General features: G+C 51.8%; 2 protein-coding genes across 3 annotated transcripts; both read left to right on the top strand.

The window, feature by feature from the left end:
* The first annotated feature begins 278 nt into the window (after window positions 1–278).
* On the top strand, window positions 279–13,661 carry WDR24 (WD repeat domain 24). The gene is made up of 11 exons (XM_077827794.1): window positions 279–326; window positions 1,454–1,619; window positions 1,855–2,381; window positions 3,560–3,737; window positions 4,741–5,416; window positions 8,018–8,133; window positions 8,442–8,563; window positions 9,634–9,738; window positions 9,991–10,328; window positions 12,008–12,192; window positions 13,033–13,661. Exons 3-11 carry the CDS (start codon window positions 1,901–1,903, stop codon window positions 13,199–13,201), a joined length of 2,370 nt encoding a protein of 789 aa, XP_077683920.1. The 5' UTR covers window positions 279–326; window positions 1,454–1,619; window positions 1,855–1,900; the 3' UTR covers window positions 13,202–13,661.
* A 1,539-nt stretch (window positions 13,662–15,200) lies between these two features.
* On the top strand, window positions 15,201–24,204 carry JMJD8 (jumonji domain containing 8). 2 transcript variants are annotated; one of them, XM_077829306.1, is made up of 10 exons: window positions 15,201–15,294; window positions 15,613–15,762; window positions 17,973–18,065; window positions 18,781–18,829; window positions 19,459–19,555; window positions 20,099–20,167; window positions 20,381–20,500; window positions 20,653–20,720; window positions 21,320–21,454; window positions 23,281–24,204. In XM_077829306.1, the coding sequence occupies exons 2-10, from the start codon at window positions 15,677–15,679 to the stop codon at window positions 23,359–23,361; spliced, it is 798 nt and encodes a 265-aa protein (XP_077685432.1). In that variant the 5' UTR covers window positions 15,201–15,294; window positions 15,613–15,676; the 3' UTR covers window positions 23,362–24,204. The 2 variants fall into 2 exon arrangements, with proteins under 2 accessions (XP_077685432.1, XP_077685431.1); XM_077829305.1 differs by lacking the exon at window positions 15,201–15,294 and adding an exon at window positions 15,302–15,374.
* Window positions 24,205–24,549: the final 345 nt, after the last annotated feature.

The raw sequence follows: 24,549 nt of genomic DNA, 5'->3' as shown, positions 1-24,549 counted from the left end.
CTGAAATCACTACCCAGAGTAACCCTGACCCTGGCCCGGGGAGCCCGACCTTCAGCAACCCCAGCTGGGGGACCCCAACGAGCCCCTGGCCTAGCCCTAGCCTGGGAATCCCTGTGCTTAGTACCCCTAAATCTAGCCGGGGAGCCCTCCCCGTAGTACCCCTAAGCCCCCCGCTCCCTTCTCCCCTCCACCTCTCCCTCTGCTGGGCTCCGGCCGGGCCTGGGGGCGGGGCGCTACCGGCGGCGGAAGGGCGGAGCGGAGCCCAGCGGCGTTTCCGTGCCGCGGCGGAGGAGGCGGACGGGCCCGAAGTTGTTCTGCTCCGCGCGGTAGGTGCCGGGCTCGGCCCCCAGCCCGGGCCCGCTTCCCCCGTGATCGCTGGGCCTGCTGCCCTTGCCCGAGCCACTCCCCCCGGCGGGGGGACTGAGGAGAGGGGGCGGGGGGAAGGAAGGGGGGCCATGGGCTGCCGGGGGAGACCGAGGGGGGGTAAGGAAGAGGGGCCGGGGGGGCCAGGGGGGGAAGGAAGAGGGGCCGGGGGGTGGAAGGAAGAGAGTCGGGGGAGACCGGGGGGCCGGGGGGGAAGGAAGAGAGTTCGAGGGGACGGGGTGGGGGAGGAAGGGAGGTGAGAGGGACCATGGGTGGGGGTTAAGGTACAGGAGTAGGGGAGAAGAGGGGTAAGGAAGAGAAGTGGGGGAGACCAAGGGCAGGGAGTTGTGGGGGAGGAGGAGGAGGAGGAGGGGGAGGAGGACTGAGAGGAGGGGGCCTGAGGGGAGGGGGCAGGGGTAAGGAAGGCGGGGCCATGGGCTGCCAGGGAGGAGATGAGGATTAAGAAAGGGATTGGGAGGAGCTGTTCTAAGCAGGGAGCCCAGGCTTCTGGCCCCCTTGTAAAGAGCCCCATCACCCCAAACTGTCCACTGTTCTGCTAATCAGTAACCCATGGTGGCTCTGCCCTTCTTTGTAGGGAGCAACCAGACCCATGGCTGGAAGGATAGGCAACCAACTGCTTCGTTGTTTTGGCTCCCTCTCAACAGGGGGTTCCAATGTCCAAGGCTGTGGGTGAGGGGTTGTGGTTGCTGTGGTTGGCTGGAGAGCCATTATCTCATTACTTTGCTGTATGATTTGGGGCACCTTGAGGAACATTAGGGGGCAGAGAGTTGTGTTTGTGGCCCCTCCATGGTTGAGGTACGCAGTCTGTATGGAGAGCTTGCCCCATTCCTGCCTGTGTTGTAGTTGTCTGGATAACAAAAACTACCTCCCTCTCTACTGCCGTCACTCTTCAGCTCTAAATTCACTATTAAAACAAAAATGAAATTTTCTCTGGTGCTTGCAACCACTTTGGGCATTATGACCTTATGATGAAGTCTTGTATATCTTGTATTACTGAACAGTTCATTGGTTCACATCTGTCCTCATCACTGCATTTTGCCTTCTGAGGGATTCTTCTCTTGCTTTACAGGCCCATACTGACAGCGAGAGTTGTTCCTGCAAATGGGTTTTTTTTCTCAGATATTTGAATTAAGAAGGAAACTGAAATCTCTGAAAGGTTAACATGGACTTACTGGAAAGTACATGCAGGGGGTGACCAAAGAGACACCAAGGCTGAATCTGAGCTACTCTTTTAAGTAAGTGGCTGTGCAGTAGTTTCTGTAGTTAAAGACTGATTGATTAATGTGATCAGGGAAAGTGGTATGCAAGTCCGGTTGGAACAGTAGGAAGAGAATCCTAGATGCAGCATAAATCAATTCATTTGCTTTCAAGAAAGTTTTAATGAGGTCTGTAAACAGTTGGTGGAAATGGATTCACCTGTGAGAATGCTGCATGTGGAGCTGTGAGTCTCAAAGCCTTCTCTTTGGGCAGGGCATCCAGTGGTGTCTAAAAAGAGGAAGTCACACAGAGGACAACCATGGAGAAAATGGCCCGGGTTACCACTGCCCTTGGTGGCAACACCATCACTGGACGTACCATGTTCTGTCACCTGGATGCCCCTGCTAATGCCATCAGTGTGTGTCGTGATGCCGCTCAGGTGGTGGTAGCTGGTCGCAACATCTTCAAGATCTATTCAATAGATGAAGATCAGTTTGTGGAGAAGCTAAACTTACGTGTTGGCCGTAAGCCATCCCTGAACTTCAGCTGTGCTGACGTGGTGTGGCATCAGATGGATGAGAACCTGTTGGCCACAGCAGCTACCAATGGTGTGGTTGTGACCTGGAACCTCGGGAAGCCATCCCGTAACAAACAGGACCAGCTGTTCACTGAACACAAGAGGACAGTTAACAAAGTGTGCTTCCATCCCACTGAGGTGTATATGCTCCTCAGTGGCTCCCAGGACGGCTATATGAAATGCTTTGACCTACGCAAGAAAGACTCTGTCAGCACCTTCTCTGGTAAGGGCTCTGGCCATGTCTACACTGCAGAGCCTATGCTGGGATAGGCTGCATAGTGTAGACGCAGTGTAAGCCGACAGGAGGAGGAGTTCTTCCGATGTAGTAAAGCCATCTTCCCATACAGTGTTTAGCTAATGTGTCAGGAGAGTGCGTCTCTCGGCATAGTAGTGTCTCCACTGTGGGTTTTGTCGGCATAGCTATGTTGCTAGGGCTGTGGTTTTTTCACACTCCTAACCAACATAGCTATGCTAGTATAAGTTTTAAGTTTAGATCAAGCCCCAATCTTGGGCCCACTTGGCCAGTGTTCTGTGCATTAGGATGCTTATAGCATATGCTGCAGGCTGGAGTTATCAGTTATCACCTTAAATAAGGGGAAATACCAGATAATCCCCTATGTTCCAGGCCTTTGTCCCTCTCATTTTTTTGTGCTTCATTGTGGTAAAGATTTCCCCATTCTGGGGCAATGATGATCCAAGCAAGGGATTCGGGGACAGAGTCCCTGCTGGTGGGACTTCTAGTCCATAGCGGCCAGTGATGTAAGCCTATGTCATTATTATCTGGGATCTCAGGCTCATGACATGCAGCTTTTTGGTCTGATTTGAAAAATGTGTGTAGCCGATGTCTAGAGCTGCATTATCTGTGTCAGTTGTTAGGGTGGTGGTAGAGCTGTTGGGGGAGGGTGGATCTGCTTCCCATTGTCCCTGAATCATACCCTCTTCCCACCCACATCCCAATGCAGTTGCCCATATCTGGTGCCTTGAAGTCTGGTACCTTAGGAAAGCAGCGGTTTTGATGACACAGTTACTGCCTGGGTAAGGGAGATGCACAGGGATTTGGAGAGAGACTAGGACAAAAAAAAGTATGATGGACAGGTGCTGGATTGACAGCTCTGAAGTTCTCTATTTAGGGACTATGTAGGGCAGAGGCAGTGCCAGCTTTGCAAAGGAAACTGTTCTGAACCAGGGTGGCCACTAGTTTCCTTTGGAGCATTAGTAGAGGTGATTTTTGTTTTTCCTACACCCAGGGTGCACTGAGCTGAGTCCAGGAGTGAATCAGGCTGGCCTGCCATTGCAGCTTATTGTAGACCCTGTCTAGCAAACATGAGCGTTAACACTACCAGGGGGAATGACTTTGCTGGGGCCCTGTCGGATCTGGTCTACGTTCCTATTGTCCCTCAGGCCAGTCGGAAAGTGTGCGCGATGTGCAGTTTAGCATCCGTGATTACTTCACCTTTGCTGCAACCTTTGAGAATGGGAATGTGCAGCTGTGGGACATCCGCCGGCCAGACCGCTACGAGAGGATGTTCACAGCTCACAATGGGCCTGTCTTCTGCTGTGACTGGCATCTAGAGGACAGGTATGTGCTAACTGACCGCCCCGGTTGAGCCCCGCTCTGCCCATGGCAATCACCCTGTCTTGTCAAAAAATTCCTGAAGGTGATGCCTTCACACAGTGGTTCTATGAAAACTGTGTGGTGGGGTACTGAGAACTTGATGGTTACACAGCTCTCTCCTGAATATCGGAAGGAGCAGCATGTCTTATAAAACAAGTCACTCTTGCTGTTCTGTGGGATAGCAAGCAGTAACTAGTAAACCAGAAGTGAGCTGCTGGAACTGGGCAATATCAGGTATGTCCATCGTGTTTCACCAACTTGATCAGCTCAGGGATTGAGAGAGCTGCTTTAAACACAGCTTGCTTGTGTCTTAGGCACATTTGCCATCAGGTATCAACTGAGATTCACAGGGAGGAAATGTCAGATTTCCCAGTAAATAATTAATTTATACTGAAAAATGTTGCATGCAACTCCTGGACCCTGTACAGCCTCCTAGAACTCCTTGTCCATCTCACGCTGGGGAGCTATCTTCACAAGCTGAGAGAAGCACAAAGTACCTAAAATTAGCCTTTTTGTCCTCTGCTTTCATTTGTGGGAGGAGGAGGGGGCTGGAAGCCCCTCTCATTTTCACTGACTGAAATGGAAAGGACAGTTTGCCTTAAATCAGGGGAACCAAATTTTCTCAGCCAGGAGCTGTAGGGCCACACCTAATCTGAATAAAATGGAAGATATTGCATCCTCCCTTTTGTTTAATATGCAGGTGTAGTCTGTGGGAACTACAGGTCCCAGCATGCGCAGTTCCCTTTAAATACTTGCACACGGGGACCTGTAGTTTTGGTGAGCTATGCCTCCATGCTAAAAGAGAGGGTGCCCAAGGCCTGTGCTTGGTTAGTGCCATGTGGCTGGCAGGCAGCACTCTGACCACCTTTGGCTTAAACGGCTTGCGTAAAAGCCAATAATCCAAGATCAACTTCCAGGACATTTCTCCAGTTAATGTTTCTGCTTGTTCCTTTCTCCCTGCTGCCAGGGGCTGGCTGGCGACAGGAGGCCGAGATAAGATGGTGAAGGTCTGGGACATGAACACCAACAGGGCCAAAGAGATCTACTGCGTGCAAACCATAGCCTCTGTGGCGAGGGTCAAGTGGCGGCCTGAGTGCAAGTACCACATCGCCACCTGCTCCATGATGGTGGACCACAACATCTACGTGTGGGATGTGCGGCGCCCCTTCATCCCGTCTGCCATGTTCGAAGAGCACAAGGACGTCACCACGGGTATTGTATGGCGCCACCTGCACGATCCCTACTTCCTCCTCTCAGGCTCCAAGGACAGCACGCTTTACCAGCACATCTTCAAGGATGCCAGCCAGCCCATTGACAGGGCCAACCCTGAGGGTCTGTGCTACAGCCTCTTTGGGGACCTGGCCTTTGCAGCCAAAGAAAGCCTGATCTCCTCCGACTCCAACCGCAAGCCCTACATCGGTGATAGGCGGCATCCCATCTTCTTCAAGCGCAAGCTGGACCCCACGGAGCAGTTCGAGTACATCTCTTCTTCCAGTGCCCTGAGTGTCTTTGAGACAGACCTGGAGAGCGGCAGCATGGATTGGTTTGTAAGAACAGCCAAGCAGTATGCGCTGGCGGGGAGGCCCCTGGCAGAGCTGTGTGACCACAACGCCAAGGTAGCCAAAGAGCTCGACCGCGACCAGGTACATGCAACCCTCTAACAGCCTGTGGAAAGGGAGAGGCAGGCTCTGCTTTTTATTAGCTGAGCCTACAAGCCAAAGTGGCTGGCATAGGAAGATTTGATCGTATGTATAGCCAGATACCATAGACACAAACTGTGGAGACAGGTCGTGTGGGCTGCAGAGAATGTTTGGTTGTCTGCTGCCCTCTAATGGGAACAGCTGTGCATAGTGTAAATTTACATACATTTATTGCATCTCTTCTCTCTTAGCATAATACAGTAAACACAGTGATTTCCGAGCTATATCTGGCTGCTAATGTTTGATTTGACAAGGTGTCTCATGCAATCTCATTGGCCAGATTAATGCAGATTGGTTTGGATTGGAGTCCTGTCAGAAGGACTGTGCATGCTCCCTGATGGACAGCAAACAGGGAGCAATGGCAAACCACAGAGCACTGAGATGGGGAGAGCAGAGGTGGAGTGCTGCAGGCCTTATTTACTATCTTTGCTCTGGAACAGAGAGTAACCTGCACTTTCATGAAATTTGTAGGTGGTGCTAAACTGGGAAGAGTTGTGAGGACAGGGAAATGATGCTAAACTGGATTTAGATCAGAAATGTAGGGAGAAAACAATACAGTGACCTCCCCGTTGGGCAAATGGTGGTGGGGGCAGGGGGTGAAGAATGATCCTCCCCATACAGATTCTGTGAGGGTGGAGGGGAACCTAACAAAATGCAGAAAAGGTGTTAGATGGGCTACAACACCACTGATCCCTGCTCCAGAGGAAGGGAGAAAGGTCTCTTTTTGATATGCTAGACCTAGTGAGTCTAGTACGATTCAATATTTTCATTAATGACTTGGAGGATGGAATGGAGAGCATGCGTATAAAATTTACAGATGACACTAGGCTGGGAGGTGTTGCAAGCACTTTGGAAGACAGCATTAGAATTCAAAATGACCTAGATAAGAGATTTGGTCTGAAATTAGCAAGATGAAATTCAATAAAAACAAGTGCAAGATAAATCACATGCACAAATACAGAAGGGGAACAACTGGTTAGGCAGCAGTAATGCAGAAAAAGATCTGGGAGTTACAGTGGATCACATTGAATATGAGCCAACAATATTTTGTGAAAAATGCAAATATTATTCTGGAGTGTATTAACAGGAGTATCATTTGCAACACATGGGAGGTATTTGTCCTGCTCTATTCCACACTCATGAGGCCTTAGCTGGAGTACTGTGTCCAGTTTTGAGCACCACACTTTGAGAAAGTTTTGGGCAAATTGAGAGTCCAGTCCAGAGGAAAACAACAAAAATGATGAATGGTTCAGAAAACCTGACCCAGGAGGAAAGGTTAAAAAGCTGGGTGTGTTTAGAGTCTTGAGAAAAGAATGAGGGGGGACCTGATAACAATCTTTAAATATGTTAAGGGCTGTTACAAAGAGACCAGTAAACAACTGTTATCCATGTCCACTCAAGGCAGAACAAGAAATAATGGGCTTAATCTGCAGTAAGGGAGATTTAGGTTCGATTTTCGAAGGTTTTTCCTAAGGATAGGTAAGTACTGGAATAGGTTACCAAGGGAGCTTGTGGAATTCCTATCACTGGAAGTTTTTAAGATCAGGTTGGACAGACACCTGTCAGGGATGATCTAGGTTTACTTGGTCCTGTCTCTCAGTGCAGGAGGCTGGACTAGCTGACCTCTTGAGCCCTACGTTTCTATGAATCAATGTTCTACATTCAGAAGTTTGTTTAAAGCCCTAGTATGGAAGCAGTGTTAGAGCTGGGAAGTGACCTGGAAATGTAGGTTGCCCGAGGGTTAAGCTCTTTCTGTTGTTTCTCTTTTCCTTTCTTTCCTCAAGAGTTGTTGCTGTGAGATGAGATGTGCTCCTCTCCCTGCTAAGGCCAGGGGCAGAAATGCACTGTCGTCAGCGTGCACCTAACACCTGCTAGTTGTGGGCTGACCTGTAGTCAGAGCTGTTCTGTCTTTTCTCCTCTCCCTTTGTCTCTGTCACATCCACTTCCCCTTTAGATGTCTCTCTCCTGCCGTCCCCTCTACTACAGAGTGCCCCTTGGTGCAGTGGGTCTTACCTTGCTCCTGCACAGGAGGACACCAGGAGGAGCAGAATGAAACAGATAAGGAGCAGAGGTAGAATTGTCTGGACTGGGCACAAATTCACTCATGTGCAAGGAGATTTTAAAATAGCGTAGAGCCCAACCAAGCACTGTTTGTGACAAGAAACTAACCCAAAGTAGAGCCCAGATCCCAGCACCCTATGGCTGTTCAGATCCAGGGCCAGACTTGACCTTGTTCCTCCCCGCGTAGCTCTGCCAGTGTACCTGCGCTTCTGGTGTTGTCCTGGGTTGCTGCCAGTTCTGTTACCTGAGAGGGCAGGAAAGATCTAGGGAACATTGCAAGGTGGATAGAAACTCTACATTGCAGCAGGTCCCCTCCCCACAGACACCACTGGTAAGGGACGATGCATATCCTGCCCCATGCTTTCAGCTTGGGCCCTGAACTATGCTCCAGAAACCAACTTTCTGATGATGTTGCTTTGGTTGACAGACAGTGGTAACAATCTAACCCTTCCCCTCCTCCCTTCTCTCTCTCCCTGGGGGCAGGTTGCCCAGACGTGGACGATGCTCCGAATTATTTACTCCAGCCCTGGCACTGTGCCCTCTGCTAACCTGAACCACAGCCTGGGGAAGGGCAGTACCTCCCTCCCACTCATGAACAGGTGAGCAGTCTAATCACTGCATCCCCTGACATGGCCCTGTTAGGGGGAAGTGGATGGGGAGGCCCGCACAGGCATACTGGGGATATGTGGGAACTTCACTGGCTGATAGGAAAGGGGGAACCACTCTAGAGATGGCTACTTAAACCAAGTTAGAGTCACTGCGGAGGAGCTGTTTACTTCCCACTGATCTAAGTCAGATGGGCCAGCTCCTTCATTCCCATCAGTTGAAAGCAGAGCGGCAGCTGCTGCTGCGGCCTCTTTCAGTGTGAGAAAGAAACGGGCTAATGTGGGCTTGGCTTCCTTCCTAGCTTTAACCTGAAGGACATACCATCAGGGATAGGCAACGAGTCCAGATTGGAGCGCAGCAAAGGAGAGAGCCGGTCCGAAAACATCCTCATGGATTCTTCCTCCACCTTAATCAACAACGATGGTAACATTTCAACGGCTGGGCCAGCGGAGCGTGCCAGTGGCTGGCTCAGTAATAGGAGTCCAAAGTGCTCACTGTTGGGAGTGCAATCCAGACAATGGGGGGTTAAGTCACCGCCTGCCTGTAACCCTGGATGCCTCAAATGCTTTGCTACTGTGACTCCCTGCTTGGGACATTCACAGTCCGCAACAAGCATGATCCCAGCAGCCTGCCAGCAACACACCAGTCACGCTCCATGGTCTCTAGCAGCCTTGGTTACTACTCGCAGGGTAACCCTGGCACACTCCCAGTCATCTTCCCTGCTCCTAGCAGAATGCTGGCCCACAGCTACCCTTAACTATACCAGTGTTTCTCCGCTCTCAGGTACTGCTCTGGTCCTTTTGAACCCAACTGCCAGCCAGCAATTATCAGACACTCTTTTTGTCTTGGTTATTGTTAGCAGGTGACACAACCTCTCACTGGTCTGCATTGCACCGTGACGCCATCATCCTGTTAGGATGCAGTTCTAGTTCCAGTTAGCATCCCCCCTCCCAGAGAACTCTGTCCCAGCAAGACCAGACAAATCATGGTTGCAGAACCTCAGGCATTTTGATTAGTGAACGTGCAAATTGTCTGCAGATCATTGGCCCAAGTCTCTTGAGGCTGGAGCCCGTCCCTTGGGATGGGATAGTGGTAAGAGCAGAGAACTGGGAGGCAGGACTGCACTGTGACATGCTGTGTGACCCTTGACATACCATTTTCCACACCTCTGTGTCTCAGTTTCCCCATCTGTGGAAGGGACAGTGCTGCTGCCCTCCCTCTATAAAGCGCTTTGAGGTCATTGCATAGAGGGTGCTTTACCCATGCAGAGCTCTGTGCCTGTGTGACCCACCCCCAGCTCCAGCCCCTAGGTCAGTTTGCTGATGGTGAGAGCAGAGGTCATGCCAAGTTGGCAGCTGGGTTGTGGGTTTGTAAACAGCCTGCATTTTCCGCCAGAGCGGCACAGGGAAAGTCTGACAAGCTCTGCTGCTGTAGGGGTACCCTGACTTGTCTTCTCTCTCTCTGCTCTTCCTCCCCTTTCCATGCTCATCCAGAGAATGAGGAGACAGAGGGCAGTGACGTCCCTGCAGACTATCTCCTGGGGGATGTGGAGGGGGATGAGGATGAACTGTACATGATGGACCATGAGAATCCCCATGGTGAGTTCTTTGTTCTGTGAGTGCACACGCATGACTGCAGTGCAGCTGGATATCAGCAGGAGGTGCTTGTATGTACTCACTGCACTAGAGAGGATGCCAGATCCCTCCTTGACCCCTTTCTCTGGTGGTGGTGTAGCTGTGTCTGTCCCAGGATATTAAAGAATAAGGTGAGTGATATTACCACACCCACCTTGTGTCTCCTTTATCTGTGGCACTAACCCTGCTCACTGAAGAGGGCATGTCTTTTTGCAGCCGAAGAACAGGAATACATCCTCCCTCAGGAAGCCTTTCCCCTGCGCCATGAAATAGTGGACAACCCCTCGGCCCTGGACCACCTGCAGGACAAGGCAGACTCTCCTCACGTCAGTGGCAACGAGGCCGAGACTGTGTCCCTGACGCCTGTGGAGTCCTTCTCCCTCATTTCAATCTCTCACTCGCTCTACGAGAACCGCCTGCCACCTGACTTTTTCAACCCCATCGTCCGGGACATGCTCCTCTTCTACGCCGAGCAGGGGGATGTACAGATGGCGGTGTCCGTGCTCATCGTGCTGGGCGACCGGATCAGGAAAGAGATCGATGAGCAAACCCAGGTATAGCGCTGTAGGGAGGAGGCACTTCCCAGAGAGAGGCTTCTTCAGCAAAGCTGCTGCATACCCTCTCCCAGCAAACAGGGTTTGGAGACTCTCATAATAATCCCTCGTATTTCATCCAGAAGACCCCAGAGTGCTTTGCACACTTTCCCTGTAAAATACAAGAACCTCTTATCTATTAGCGAAATGCAGCCACCTCTGGGGTAGGGAACGTGGTTAATAGTGCACAGCGAAGTCCCACAACAGTGAAAGCAAATGCTGTATCCAGTTGAAATGGTAGATGTAATTCTCTGGAGTGGAGCTGGCCCAATCACTGGGGCGAACAACCCACTTCTGCAGAAAATGCCATGGTGTCTAATGTCTCAGTACTGCCTCTGGTCTGAAAGGCAGTCTCACTAGAAGCACAGTACCTGCTTCCTGGCATAGCACCAACTTAAAGGGAGGATAGACACCTGCAGCATCACCAGCACCATGAGGTTTTCCTTGGAGACTCTTCTCCCTTCTGAGCACTGACCCTTTTGCCTTACAAGACATAAGGGAGCAGCATGGCTGCAGGCATGTGTCGTTGCTCCAGACTAGCTTGGTATATTTATTTGGGCTTGTGAAAACACAGCTCTCCAGAGCTCTAAGTGCAGAACAGTTTGCCCTATACCAGGGCATACAAATAACTGCAGTTGACTCATTGTCAGTGCTCAGATCTTCTCCTTTCATCCAGTTGTCCCCCATGGAGAGCCCTGGGCAGACTTTGCATTGAGCAAACTCAGGCTCTGCTGGACTGGTGGGGGGAAATCCCAGAGTCGAGGGCTGTCCACAGATAACAGCCAGATGTATCTATTGGCTCTCAGCTGTAATGCCCCAGCTAATCTCAAGTTGGAGAGAATGTGGCCCTACGATGCCTTTACAGATCAAACCCAACACCTTGAATGGTATCTGGAAGCCGGTGCTGATTTTGGCACACTGTCAGAGATGCTAAACAGACAGGCCCCAGCCAAAGTGTGAGAGCCTCAGGTGTAGCCTGCATTGGAGCACATTTCAGTAACTCAGTCTGGAAGTGACAAAGGCATGGACATCTGTAAGGAAGCCCACATCAAGGATGAAACTCCAAGCACAGATTGGGGAAGGCATTCCTGATACACTAACTGAAAGAGAGGTTGGTGGGTGTTGGTCGAGGGCCTAGTCTGGTAATCTGTTCCCAAACAGCTTGGGAGCACTGTGCTGGAGAATTGTCACAGACTATATAGTAAGACCAAGCCACTCTAAATGAATAAGAAATAACGTTTCCAGCTGGAAAGGTACCACTGAGCAAGGAGTCCAGTTAGGCCATCGGTCTTACGGACTGTGAGTTAAGAATTTCTTGGGAGCAGAGTGAATCATGCTTTTGGCTTTATTTTCTCTCTCTGACAATGCAAAGGCAGAAAGCTGCAGAGATCAGATCTCCTTTGGCGTGTTACCATCCCAGCTAACTGTGTGTACTGTAGAATAACCAATGCATGAAGTAGCTAGATGGTATACCCTTCTTCACCCCTCCTTGTTTGGTCTAACATTTGATAGCCCCTTCTAAAGGTGATTTAACCTGAGGCTGGAGTCACAGGGAGGGGGTTTGGGTTCAGTAACTTTGCCCACAGACCCTGATGTGAACCAAGGCTAACTTAGGTGTTTGCCCCCCCACCCCGCCCCAGGAGCACTGGTACACTTCCTATATCGACCTGCTGCAGCGCTTCCAGCTCTGGAATATCTCCAATGAGGTGATCAAACTGAGCACGTGCAGAGCCATCAACTGCCTCAACCAGGCCTCCACCACCCTGCACATCAACTGCAGCAACTGCAAGCGGCCGATGAGCAACAAGGGCTGGATCTGCGACAGGTGAGATGCTCTAGGGTGGAGGGGGAGTGGGGTGGGCACCTTCATTTTGCAAGGGTTTGTCTGGAGGTAGCTAATGCATTATCTTGATGTGATGTAATCTCCTACCCAGTTCAGTTTCCATTATTATTTGTTTGTACTTAGAGGCCCACGTGGAGCTCACCCTATTGTGCATACACCCACAAAGAGAGGTCCTGCCCTGAAGAGCTTACTCTAAATACACCAGACACAAGGTGGCGGGAAAACAGAGGCAGAGAGAGGTGAAGTGACTGGCCCAAGGTTACACAGCTGGCCAATGGCAGCACTGGGAATAAAACCCACGTCCCTCTCAGAGCACTGTCCTAACCACTGAACCACACTGCAGCAGAGAAATACAATCTGCTGTTGCGGGGGTCCCTTGTGATCACTAACGATCTGTGCTGCTTCTGAATGGTAAACAGTCTCCCATGCATGTTCCCAGCCTGACCTGGGTTAAAGCTTCCTCCCCAAGGTTCTGTTGCTTCTTTATATGCTGTTCGATTTGTAGTTGATTTCATTGCTGTGAGGCATCCAGTGTCGGGCCCCAATATTATGTTTTTCCTGCTCTCTTGGGTTTCTGGTTTATAAACTCCCTGCCGTGTGCCAGCAAGAGCTCAAGATGATACTGGAGGAGTTACAGTTTTGAGGTGTGGGCAGGGATTGACTGAGCTCACGCCCTGAGGAGTCTGCATTGATTGGAAGGGTTCCTTGATCCAGCTGGGAGCTGCGTGGTACATGCCACGGTTTCACTGCCTGAGCTGGCCGCTCACCCCAGGGTGCTTTCTTTGCAGCTGATTCAAGTGTAATCTTCTCTCTCTGGGCCAGGTGTCGGCAGTGTGCCAGCATGTGTGCGGTGTGCCACCATGTGGTGAAGGGCCTGTTTGTGTGGTGCCAGGGCTGCAGTCACGGTGGCCACCTGCAGCACATCATGAAATGGCTAGAGACCAGTTCACACTGTCCAGCGGGCTGTGGCCACCTCTGCGAATACACTTGAACTGAAAGGAACCAACCCGCAGCTGATGAGAGGTGGGATTCAGTCCCTGACCTGAATGGAACCAACAGGAGACTGATCGCTGGAGCCTCTGCTTGGGTGGAGGTTTTGGAGTTACAGCCACTTGCCAGGAGAGGCTGTTGGATTTTACAGAGGCGGCACCACTTGCAGGATGCTATCCTTGAACAGGATTGAGAGTGAGGCTGACTTTGTGTAGGGAAGGTTCCTCCACAATGCTTGAAATACAGTAAAGCCTGCAACATCCAAGAGCCTTCCTGGACAGCTTTTCCTAGTCATTGTCTTCTATTTATTTTTTGACTGGAGTGTAAATAATTTTGTATTAAAGGTACCGGAATATTGTGTAAACATAGTTCTTTATAAACCAATCTAATGAGCAAGAAAGTCTGAGCCGGACTCTGAGCTACAACTTGACTTTTATACTGAATAAAAAAAGAACAAAGTAGCCTCAGTGAGTCACTTGTTTGTATGCAGCTGCCACATGTGAATACATCCAAGAACGCTGCTTTGTCCAGCTCTGGCTGCATGTGCATAGCATCTTCGCTGATTCTCCTTGTGGAAAGGAGTCTAATGATCAATCCTGACCACAGTCTAATAGCCAACCATTCTTGGGAAAGGGGAGTTATTAACCTGATTCTCCAGCCCAGCCCCTAAATGCTGAGCATAAGGTAACCTGCAATTGCCTCTGGAAAAAGAAAATCAGACAGATTGCATGCTTCATATTGAATAGGGCGTAGCCTCTGGAGACTTAGGGAAAAGTTCTGATTAATTCACCAATTCACTTGTGATTTCAGCTGAACATCCTCTTGTTCCTGGAGAATCTGTAGAACTGAGACAGATGCCTTGGGGTGAGCAGAATCTACTTAGTCCCAGAGCTAGGAGTCTGAAGTCACCACCCTGGTGTATGTGCTTAAACAAGTCACTTAACTTCTCCAAGCCTCCGTTTTCCTTATCTGTTAAATGGGCCTAAGCATCAAACTACTTTCAGAGGGAGTCAGTTGAGAGTCAGTGTTTATATAGTGCTTTGAAAATGACAACTATACAGCTACAAAGGTCCCCAAATTGGCTAGAATGTGGGGGGAGGCGCCCCTTTGGAGCAGATCCTACCATCCTGTCCTCATGGTCATAAACTTGTACCACCTGCCCAACGAGCACCTGGCTTGAAATGCTGATTAGCATGACCCATGTTGTACCAACTTTCAAGTTATCTGTGCTTCTTGATCCTCCTGCACAACTGCACCACCTCCCCCTTTAGGGTGGATGCTGGCAGGAACACCTCCTAGGCTCCTGCTCTTGTTGAACAGAATCCTCTATCCTTGGGCCCCCTAAATACTTTCACGGCCACAAGTTCTTGACATCCTTCCTATAGCCCCTTGCCATGCTGGCCCGGCATAGGAGGGAAGCAGCAGCAGCAACCAGCTAGCTTTTGCTTGTACTGATTAGGGTGACCAGACAGCAAATGTGAAAAATCAGGACTTGGGTGGAAGGTAATAGGAGCCTATATAAGAAAAAGACCCAAAAATCGGGTCTGTCCCTATTAAATCGGGACATCTGGTCACCCTTGTACTGATCCCGGCTGGCATCAGTCTGAGGAAACCTGGTGGAAAAGGCGGGAACACAAGCACATAGGAGGGGAGGAATCAATGGGGCAGAACACAGGCTACAGAGGTGCAAAACAGGTGGAGCTAGGCCTGAACCATGAAATTCCCCCGCTGAGCAGGGGTGTTTGGCCTGTGGGAGGAAGGGCTCTTGGTTCAGCCCATTTCCTGCTCTGAGACTAGCTGTGGGTTAGTGGCTGGTGACGTTTGTCAATGGCTGCTGGGTAATGTAGTCACCAGGCCAGCAGTCCAATAGCAGCATGTGGCATCAGCCTTTCCTCCCCTTTCACCCCTTTGAGGGACCACGAATGGAAGTGTCTCCCAGGTGCCTGCTGGGTAATGTAGTCCGCAGGCCACGAGCCCACGCAGCAGCACGTGGCCATCCTGCCAGGCCGTGTTGAAAGGCGTCAGTGCGCGCGGGTCCCCGGGGTGGCGGCGGCTGTGACATGCCTGGAATACAGCTCCCAGAATGCAATGGAGGTGGGGGGGGGCTCTGGGCTGAGACTTGCCGGCATCGGCAGCCGCACGCAGACAGAGCGCTCCACCTGCGGCGCGTGGCGGTAGGGGCTGGAGGGGCCCGGGGACGTGGGAGGCGACACATGCAGCGCGAGGGAGTTGGGGTAGAGGGTCGGGTAGGGGTACAGCAGGTATTAGCCTAGAGCTGGAGTTGGGGGTAAATTCAGAGAGGGGAGGGAAGGGAAAGAGCCAGAAGCGAGCGAACAGCTGGATTGATTCCCCTGCTGGCATTAGGGTGTATTACAGCCTTTAACACGCTGTCCTGCACTGGTCTCTCCCTAGCTTTGCCAGCCTGCTTCTCTGAGAGAATCTGACACCCCAGACAGCAGAGGGCTGCTGGGGGCAAATGGGATCGTGGTGGCAGTTCCTTCTCCTATCCATCCCATTGTCGCTGCCTGGAGACTTAGATTACCTGGAAGGAAATGGGGGCTGGTAAGTAGACAACCCATGCACTCAAGTATTTTCTCAGTCTCTTCTGGGATTTAAAGCATCAGGTCTGGTCCACATTCCCCCCAGTGGACGTGCTGCCATGCAGAATGCTATGTTGACTCATGAGAGGTGGTCAGGGAAACCTCCATTGCTGAAAGAACCAGGTTCCTGCTTATCACAACGTCAATACCTTGCCACTCTCTCCACTCTGATCTTCACTGCATTCTGCTTGTCTCCTGCCAGCTGGAAAATTATATATTACCTTGAGGTTTGTATCCCAAAAGGAGGACCTGTTAGCCTATTGTTGACTGCTTAGCATTTTGTAAGCAGGCTGTTGATCACCTTTCCCCCAGGCATGGTTTTGGCTACTGTCAGGAGAACTAGCTCTGCCTAGATGGCCCAGCTAGAGGCAGAGTTGCCTAGGGAGTAGAGTGAAGTACTAAGGTTCGGGAAACCTGCGCTATATTCTTGGTTCTGCCACTGATTCGCACTGTAACCATGGCCAGGTCGCTTATCCTTTCCGTGCCTCAGTTTCTCGAATCATGATGATAGCATTTCCCTGCCTTCAGGGGATTGTGAGGATCAATTCATGAATGTTTGTGAAGTGGCTGGCAGCAAGGCACTGGAGAAACTCAAAGCGTTATTGAGCGTATAACTCTGAGTGCTCTTGTGGAGATGCCAAAGGCAGAGAGAAGGTTAGATTTAGAAATAAAAGGGGGAAATCTGGTCAGTGCTTAACAAACTTGGGAATGATGGCATTTTGAAATGGCTTATGTGGGGAAGGATTTCTCCATATCCCCCTAGCCCACACTCAGTGTGCAGCGGCACTCAAGCAAACAGAATGTTGGGAATCATTAGGAAAGGGTTAGATAATAAGACAGAAAATATCATATTGCCTCTATATAAATCCATGGCATGCTTACATCTTGAATACTGGGTGCAGATGTGATTGCCCCATCTCAAAAAAGATATGTTGGAATTGGAAAAGGTACAGAAAAGGGCAACCAAAATGATTAAGGGTATGGAACAGCTTCCGTATGAGGAGAGATTAATAAGACTGGGACTTTTCAGCTTGGAAAAGCGATGACTAAGGGGGGATATGATAGAGGTCTATAAAATCATGACTGGTGTGGAGAAAGTAAATAAGTGTTATTTACTCCTCATAACACAAGAACTAGGGGTCACCAAATGAAATTAATAGGCAGCAGGTTTAAAACAAACAAGGCATTTCTTCACACAACGCACTGTGAACCTGTGGAACTCCTTGCCAGAAGATATTGTGAAGGCCAAGACTATAACAGAGTTCACAAAAGCACTAGATAGGTTCATGGAGGATAGGTCCATCAATAGCTGTTAGCCAGGATGGGCAGGGAATGTTTGCCAGAAGCTGGGAATGGGCAACAAGGGATGGATCACTTGATGATTACCTGTTCTGTTCATTCCCTCTGAAGCACCAGGCATTGGCCAATGTCGGAAGACAGGATACTGGGCTAGATGGACCTTTGGTCTGACCCAGTGTGGCCGTTCTTATGTTCTTATATATTAGGTGTGGCTCTTGAACTCTTTCTTCTTCTCCCCAACCATGGAGCTTGGTTTAGTTTGAACAGATCTAAGATTGAAAAGGCCCCTAAGAACACAGTCCATCCCTGCACATTGGCAGTATCTAATGCCCTAGACAACCGTTGCTACTTCTGCTAGCCTAGTTCTTAGCCAGTTGATTGAAGGAGCAGATGCTTGGAGGGTCAGCAACCTCCCACGAACAGACTCAGCCCAGGCATTCCCTGGGGGAGAGCAGACCTAGCCTGGAGTTGCCATGGAGAGAGAACTGGGCTTGCAGCCTTGTTACTTATCACAACGGGCCAGTGGGCCAATCAGTGCCCCTCCTGTCATCTGCAAGGGGCTGACTAGAATATTTTGTTCCTCCCTTGAAGCGGCTGCCTCTATGGAGCAGTCATGGCATCAGTTCCTTGACGCTCCCCGCTGAGAAATCTGACAGATTCCCCAGGCCTCTTTCCATTGCTGTTGCAACCCTTGGCACCGACCCTGATGTTGGATTTACCGTCTCTGGGTTAGAGGGAAAGGGAGCTGGCAGTGACCAGGTCCGATCTCCCCCTGCGGGGGTTGCTGATCCTCTGGGGATGACGTCACCTGCTGGGAAATGCTCAGGCTGGCAGTGATTGATGCCGAGGGCTCTGTCCCTTTCCCCACCCCAGGCTGACAAACAAGTATTTGGCTCTGATGGAAGAAGACCACTGCACGGTGGAGAGGAGAGATGCTTCCCTGACCTACTCCCAGTTCATAGACCAGTAGGTGTGCTGCTCTCTTTGCTCTCCAGGGCTCAACCAGCCCCTTTCCTGTACCCAGCACTGCATGAAATCAGCATGGTTATTACTGGGGGAGGGAGGGGGATTCTCTGAGGTCTTCCCCTTGACATGACTCCACAGGGTCCTGGCTGTGCACAGGTCATTGTGGAAATCTCATGGCACCCAGAGGGGTGCTGTTTACCTTGGGACCAGTTAGGAGATGGGGTTCTCTGTCAGCAGGCAACTTGCAGATCAGTGACCATTCAATAGAATCTGATCAGAGTTTTCCATCCACTGCTAGGAAGAGAAGTGACTCCCATAATGAGTGCCACAAGCCCAACTTCTCCATTAGCCCCCTGCGGACCTGGTAGTGTGCCAGCACAGAGCATGCATCCCCATGCTGCCTGCACAGCTCTCTCTCCTTGCCCCCAGAGGTCCCATAACCTAGATCTGCCCTTGAGATGGTCTGTGAATGTGTCTGTCCTCAGCTTGCCCACCCACTGCCACTGAAGGTGCAAAGAATTTGAGTCTGAGCACTGAACAGCTCGGCCCATGTATCGGTACATAAATCTGTTCCAGGGGTGGTTACAGCTGGTTTTCAATACAGCTAACACTAGTACTGTTAACCAGGGGCTCTGATGGGAGTGAGCTGGGTATGTAGAATGTGCCAGGTCCCAAGGGGCCAGGAAAGTGTTTAATTTCCCTCTGTGTTTTCCAGATATGCCTTTTCCAGGCCTGTTGTTATCCAGGGAATCACGGACAACTCGGTAAGTGCTACATGCTCCTGGCTGTGATATGCCCCTCCAGCCTGAGCCATCTCATTGTATGTAGGGAAACAGCCCCTTGGAGCCTCTCCAGCTTTTCCCCAGGGCCAGGCTTAGTAGCCATGTTTGCCCTCCTGGCAGCCAGGCACGTGCTCCATATCTGGCTGGGAGTAACTTCTGCCAAAAGGGGGGATTGACAGTAGGGGACGGCGTGATTTCTATTGATACTGACACTCCCTTCTCAGTCATATGGCTGCAGGGTGATGGGAAGCAGTGAGAGAGTTGAGCTGGGGGGTTCTGAGTGGAGACCATCAGAGTAACCCAGGGAATCCATTTGGGAGGGGAGTTCCCCTCCCCACATGATGGATTCTGGAGCAGCCCCCCAGGATCCATTCTTAAGCAGGAAGCTCCATCCCACGGTGGCAACTGGACCAGCCCCAGGGCATCTCTATGTTGGTCTGTGTCCAGTTGGATTTGGGAACAAGAAGGGCTGTCCTCTTTCGCTGGCAGCTCGAAAGCCAGATCTAGAGAGAGTAGGGCATGGTCCTCCCAGCCTGACCTGGGACCCCAGGCCACGTTCCAAGCACCTCTGCCTTCCCAGGGCCCTTGTCACCTCTTCTCTGTGCTTGCAGGAATTCCAGGCGCTCTGCACGAGGAACAAGCTGCTGGCAGAGTTCGGGGACCGCCTGGTGCGTCTCAGCACTGCTAACACCTATTCCTACCGTAAAGGTGCGGGGCTTGGCTCCAGGGCACATGCGCTGAGCTGCACTCTCACTGGGCTGGCTGTGTGGTGGGAAGCTGCTCCAGACAGACGTGGGGGGCAAAGAGGGGTCAGAAACACAACTCTGCTTGGCCTCAGCCAATGCCTCCCTTCCTGCTGTCACGGCTGGTTGATGACAGAAGATCTTGCCTGAGGCTCTGGATTTCATTGTCCAGGGAGCACAGTAAGCCAGGCTTGCTCCTTTGCCTCCTCCCTCTTCCTGGGCCAAAACCCCACTCTGTGCTCTTGGGCAAGTCACTGGCCCTCACTGTGCATCGGTTTCTCCAGCTGTGAACTGGACACATTGCACTTGGCCTAGGAGGGAGGGTTTCAGTGTTGCTCATTGGCAGGACAACAAGGATTTCCAGGCTGCTGGGCTGTGGGCTCCGCAGAGGGAATAAGCTGGAGGAGGGTGGAGTGTGAGAGCCCTGCTGTGCCCCCTCAGCCCTGCCTGGGTAGATAGGTCACACACCTTGGGGAAGGACAGCCGTGAACTCTCTCCTCCCTCGCAGTGGATGTGCCATTCCAGGAATACGTGGAGCACCTGCTGGAGCCTCAGGACCTGGCCTCCCTGGGCAGTGGTGAGTAGAGGGCTCTTCTGTTCAGGCTCTCCCTGCACCCTCTTTAGTGCTCTGCCTCGGATTCAACCGTGTGGCTGAGAAATCCAGTTCTGGATGGATTCCTAGGGGCCGCCTCCTGGCCGGGGTTGTGCTTCCCTCTCCAGCCGGCATGCCCAGACAGACCAGAGCTCGTGCTCTCTGGGGGTTACCGATGTCTCTTTCTCTCCTCACCAGACACACTCTATTTCTTTGGAGACAATAACTTCACAGAGTGGGGCTCCCTCTTCCAGAAATACATGCCACCTCCATTCCGGATTCCAGGCACCAGCGGGGCCTACAGCTTTGGGATTGCTGGTCAGTACCACCCTGGGAAAAGATGATGGCAGGGGGAAGGAATGGGCTGTAGGGGAATCCTTCCCAGGCTTAGATGGAAACATGTTGCCCAGAAGCGATGGCCTAACCAGGCTTGGTCCATCTGATCCCATCTCTTGTCTGTCTGCCCGCAGGCTCCGGTTCTGGGGTTCCCTTTCACTGGCACGGCCCGGGTTACTCAGAGGTGATCTTCGGCAGAAAGGTGAGAGCTGGGTGGGGAGTGGACTGATTTATGGACCCTGGAAAAACCAGGTGTTTCCCCATCCACAGCCCCGCTGTGGAGCAGAGCACCCTCCTAGCAAAGTGGGGATTTGATCCAGGCAGCGGAGCACAGACTGTGCCTGTTCAGAGAGGATCCGTGATCCCCGCAGCCTTGGGGTGCTGTCTGCTGCAAGTAGCTGAGGTTTTGGAGGAATGGGAAATTTCCCCATAATGCACCTGGCCACTTGCACACACTGAGGACCAGCGATGGAGGTTCCTTAGTGGCCCCTGTGGCAAAAGGGTGTGTACACACACAGAACAAGACAACAGCCCATACCCCAGAGACCTTGTAATCAGGCAGTGAGGTTCCTGTTCAGGTCTGACCCTTATGGGGGCAGCTGGAAAAGCCCTAGCAGTTCCTCTTAGACAGGCCACCCCACACATCCTTTCCAAGAGAGGAGGGCAGAAGGGGAACTGCTGAGCTCTGGGGAGGAAGGGGGAGCCCACCCTGCAGGGAAGTAGAGATTTGCAGGTCTCCAGTGAAAGGGGACCCCATGATAGGCAGAGCGGGGTGTTTGCTAAGAGCCCCTCTCTTTGCAGCGCTGGTTTCTGTATCCCCCCGAGAAAACCCCGGAGTTCCACCCCAACAAGACAACTCTATCCTGGCTGCTGGACACATACCCATTCCTGCCACCAGAGGACCGCCCTGTGGAGTGCACCATTCACCCTGGTGAGGTCAGTCCTGCACCCCAGGGCCCAGTGAGCCAGCCAGCCCACCCCCTGCTGCAGCTGCTCAAGGGACCTGTAGAGTGCATCAGCTTGGAACGCCAGGGGCTTTGTGTCTGGAGAGAGGGGGGAGATTCGCTGGTGCTGCACAAGCAGCAGGGACCCTGACGCAACAGTGTCTGGGAACCCCAGTGCTGAAGCTGGGCTGTCAGAGGACCAGGAATCCCAACACCAGCACTTCTGCACCAGAGCCAGGCCACACAGTGACCAGGCACGCACACCAGCACAAGCAGCTGTAAGATTCCTGACACTGTTGCTTTCCAGACAGAAGGCCAGCTGTCACAGGATTAGGTGCTGGGGCTGGACTGGAAGGGGCCACGTCCCCTGATGCTGGCATTACCATGCAGGAGGCCAACTGGGAGGTGTAACGGGTGGGACAGGGGAGAAAACCACGTAGCGTTACAGGCAGTGCCCAGCCAGGCCAGAAGGGGGAGCAGAGCTCAAGAGCCAGCCAGTAAATGTGCAGAGAGAAGTGTTGGATTAAAGCTCAGCAGAGAGAGGAAGGATGGGCCAGTGGATTGGGCACTAGCCCAGGATTTGGGAGATTGGGGTTTGATTTCCTGCTCTGCTCTAGGCATCCTGTGTGAACCTGGGCAAGTCTTGTAGCCTCTTGGGGGGCAGGGGGAATACATTAGAGATTGCAAGGCGCTCAGATACTGCCTTGATGGGGGCCCAGCAGGTACATGTCAGGGCTGGCATCTGTTCCTAGCTGGCTATCTGATGTTACACAGATAACCAGTCTGTCTGGGCCTCAGCTGGGAAATGTGGACAGCACTTCCTACCCTCTGGGACTGTGGTAGGGCTCACTTGGCAATGCTGAGGGGCTCAAATACTAGGGAGAAGGGTGTTCTAAAGAACCCTGAATGTGACATGGCCCTCTTTAGTCTCATCTGTCAGAGGATCTCAAAGCACTCTATCTATAAATACGTGTGCGCACACTCTTAAGAATTCAGCCACACGCTCTAGCTCGGGAAGGAGGTCAGTATCGGTGATTTTGGCCTAGCCTAGCTATAGAAGCTAGCTTACATGTGGGAGCAGGCAGCAGGTTTCTGCAGCACAGGATCTGATGATCCTTCTCGCAGGGCAGGGCTGAGGCCTGCATGAAGCACCAGCAATTGAAAGGAGCTTGGGAGTGCCAAACCCTGCCAGTAGAGGGTCCTAGTCTGATGCAGGACAAGCATGAGTAGCAGCATCCAGACAGCCCTAGCTGCAGCTTGAATGCCACTCCCAGCAGGGATTTTCAGAAAGGAGGGGCCCTGCAATGGTGGGAGGGGGGTAAAGTGCACGAGCCAGCTGGTGAATGAATAGGGAGACTGGGCTCCTGATTAAGGCCCAGCATCTGCTCAGAGAAATGACACACTGAGCCCTGCCTTTGCTTTAACTATGACCCTCTAGTTCTGAGCACTAAACAGAGCATGTGGCCCTTGCCTAGAACATACGCAGAGGCTAAACCACAATGCCTGGGGGAGCTAGAGTCCACATGGACACACAGCACAGCTCCCTCTGACTCAGCCTGCCACTGTCCCACAAATTAATCCTCCCCCACAAATTAGCTATGGAGTGGACAAGCCTATTCAGAGGCATTACAATGTAGGCAAGTGGCCAGTCAGCCTCAGAGAAGCTCTCACTGGAAGCTCAGGTCACAGTTGAAAGCCCAGGCTGCCACCGCTTTCTACAGGTAGAGCCCACACAAGAGGGCAGCTGTATCAAGGTTGCGTGGCCAGTGAAGGACCAGGCAAGCAGCGCCCCCTCCCCTGCTTCTGTCTCCTCTGCAGGTCCTGTATTTTCCTGATCGCTGGTGGCACGCCACCCTCAATTTGGACACGAGTGTCTTCATCTCTACCTTCCTGGGGTAGAAGCTCAGGACTTTGCCTGCCTGCCATTCCTGGTGGTTCCTCAGAAGCTGAATTGTTCACTTCCCTCTCACCAAAGCCCTGGGATTCTGCTGGTGAATTGTAGCCAGCTCTCTCTCCTCTATAACCCTGCATGCAGAGCTGGACTCTGGCTGTAGGGCTGATACAGCTCTAATCCATCTAGGATTTATCCTGGTCTATGTGAGCACCCCCACCATTCTGTGACTCAGCAGCTGCTGAGGTTGAGTTGGAGGAGAGAATCTGTCCCCTTTCTCCCATGCAGGGTGGGAGCTCTGGGCAGCTGGTGGCAGTTTCTGCTGTACTTACAAGTTTGTGCTTTCTGTTCCTCAGCTCCATGGGCAGAGCTCCTCCTCCTGCCTGCTCACCCCACCCCCTTCCTTCACATTCTCTTTGTGTTTCGAACATCTGAGGAACAGAGTCCATGGCAGAAGGCAGCTTCTGGCTCCACCCTGGTCTCTAGGCAGGAGCGACATTACTATGTAGACTCTTCTTTAAATGGACCATTGGTCAGTAGCACAGAACCAGCCGCTCTAGAGCTAAACCGCCAGGCATGGGGCTTAATCTAGCCTCAGATGCCCTTGCGTCCACCCTTGGTGACCCTCGCCCAGCATCTCTGCTGAGAGCTCATTTTCTGGTGCTCATTCATGGGTGCAGGGGAAAACTGAAGGACCAGTTTGTGTTACCCAGGAATCCCCTGTGGCTTGGGGTGGTTGGGCTGGCTTTCACTTGAATGTTAATGTACAAGCAGCAAAGGATACTTGAAATAAGAGTTTAGGTTATTTATTGGGATTTCCCTATTTCAAATCTGGATTAAAATATAACTGCCTTATCTCTGCACTTGTCATGACTGCCTTAGCACTGAATCCTACCACACCATAGCCAGCCTCTGACAAAAGCAGCTGCTACTTTTCCTCTCATTTACTCTTGGCCCCCAGGGATTGTGGCAATTTCATCCCTGCTCTGACATGAGCAGGATTACTCCAGGACTGAATCTGGCATAGGGGTTGTTTTCACACATGCGGCCCCCCCGATGCAGAGCTTTTAGTGCTTTTCAGCCAGCACCTCACACACAGAATCTGACTACCCTGCAACTGGGAGGTGCAAGTGCCGCATATGTAGACAGGAGCTAGCTTTGGTCTAGCTAGAGCAAAGCAAGCTTAAGTAACAACA

This window comes from Eretmochelys imbricata, chromosome 10 (assembly GCF_965152235.1).
Source record: "Eretmochelys imbricata isolate rEreImb1 chromosome 10, rEreImb1.hap1, whole genome shotgun sequence".
Lineage (NCBI taxonomy): Eukaryota > Metazoa > Chordata > Testudines > Cheloniidae > Eretmochelys > Eretmochelys imbricata.
The sequence above is the reverse complement of the archived record's forward strand: the minus strand, read 5'-3'. Positions and strand labels throughout refer to the sequence as shown.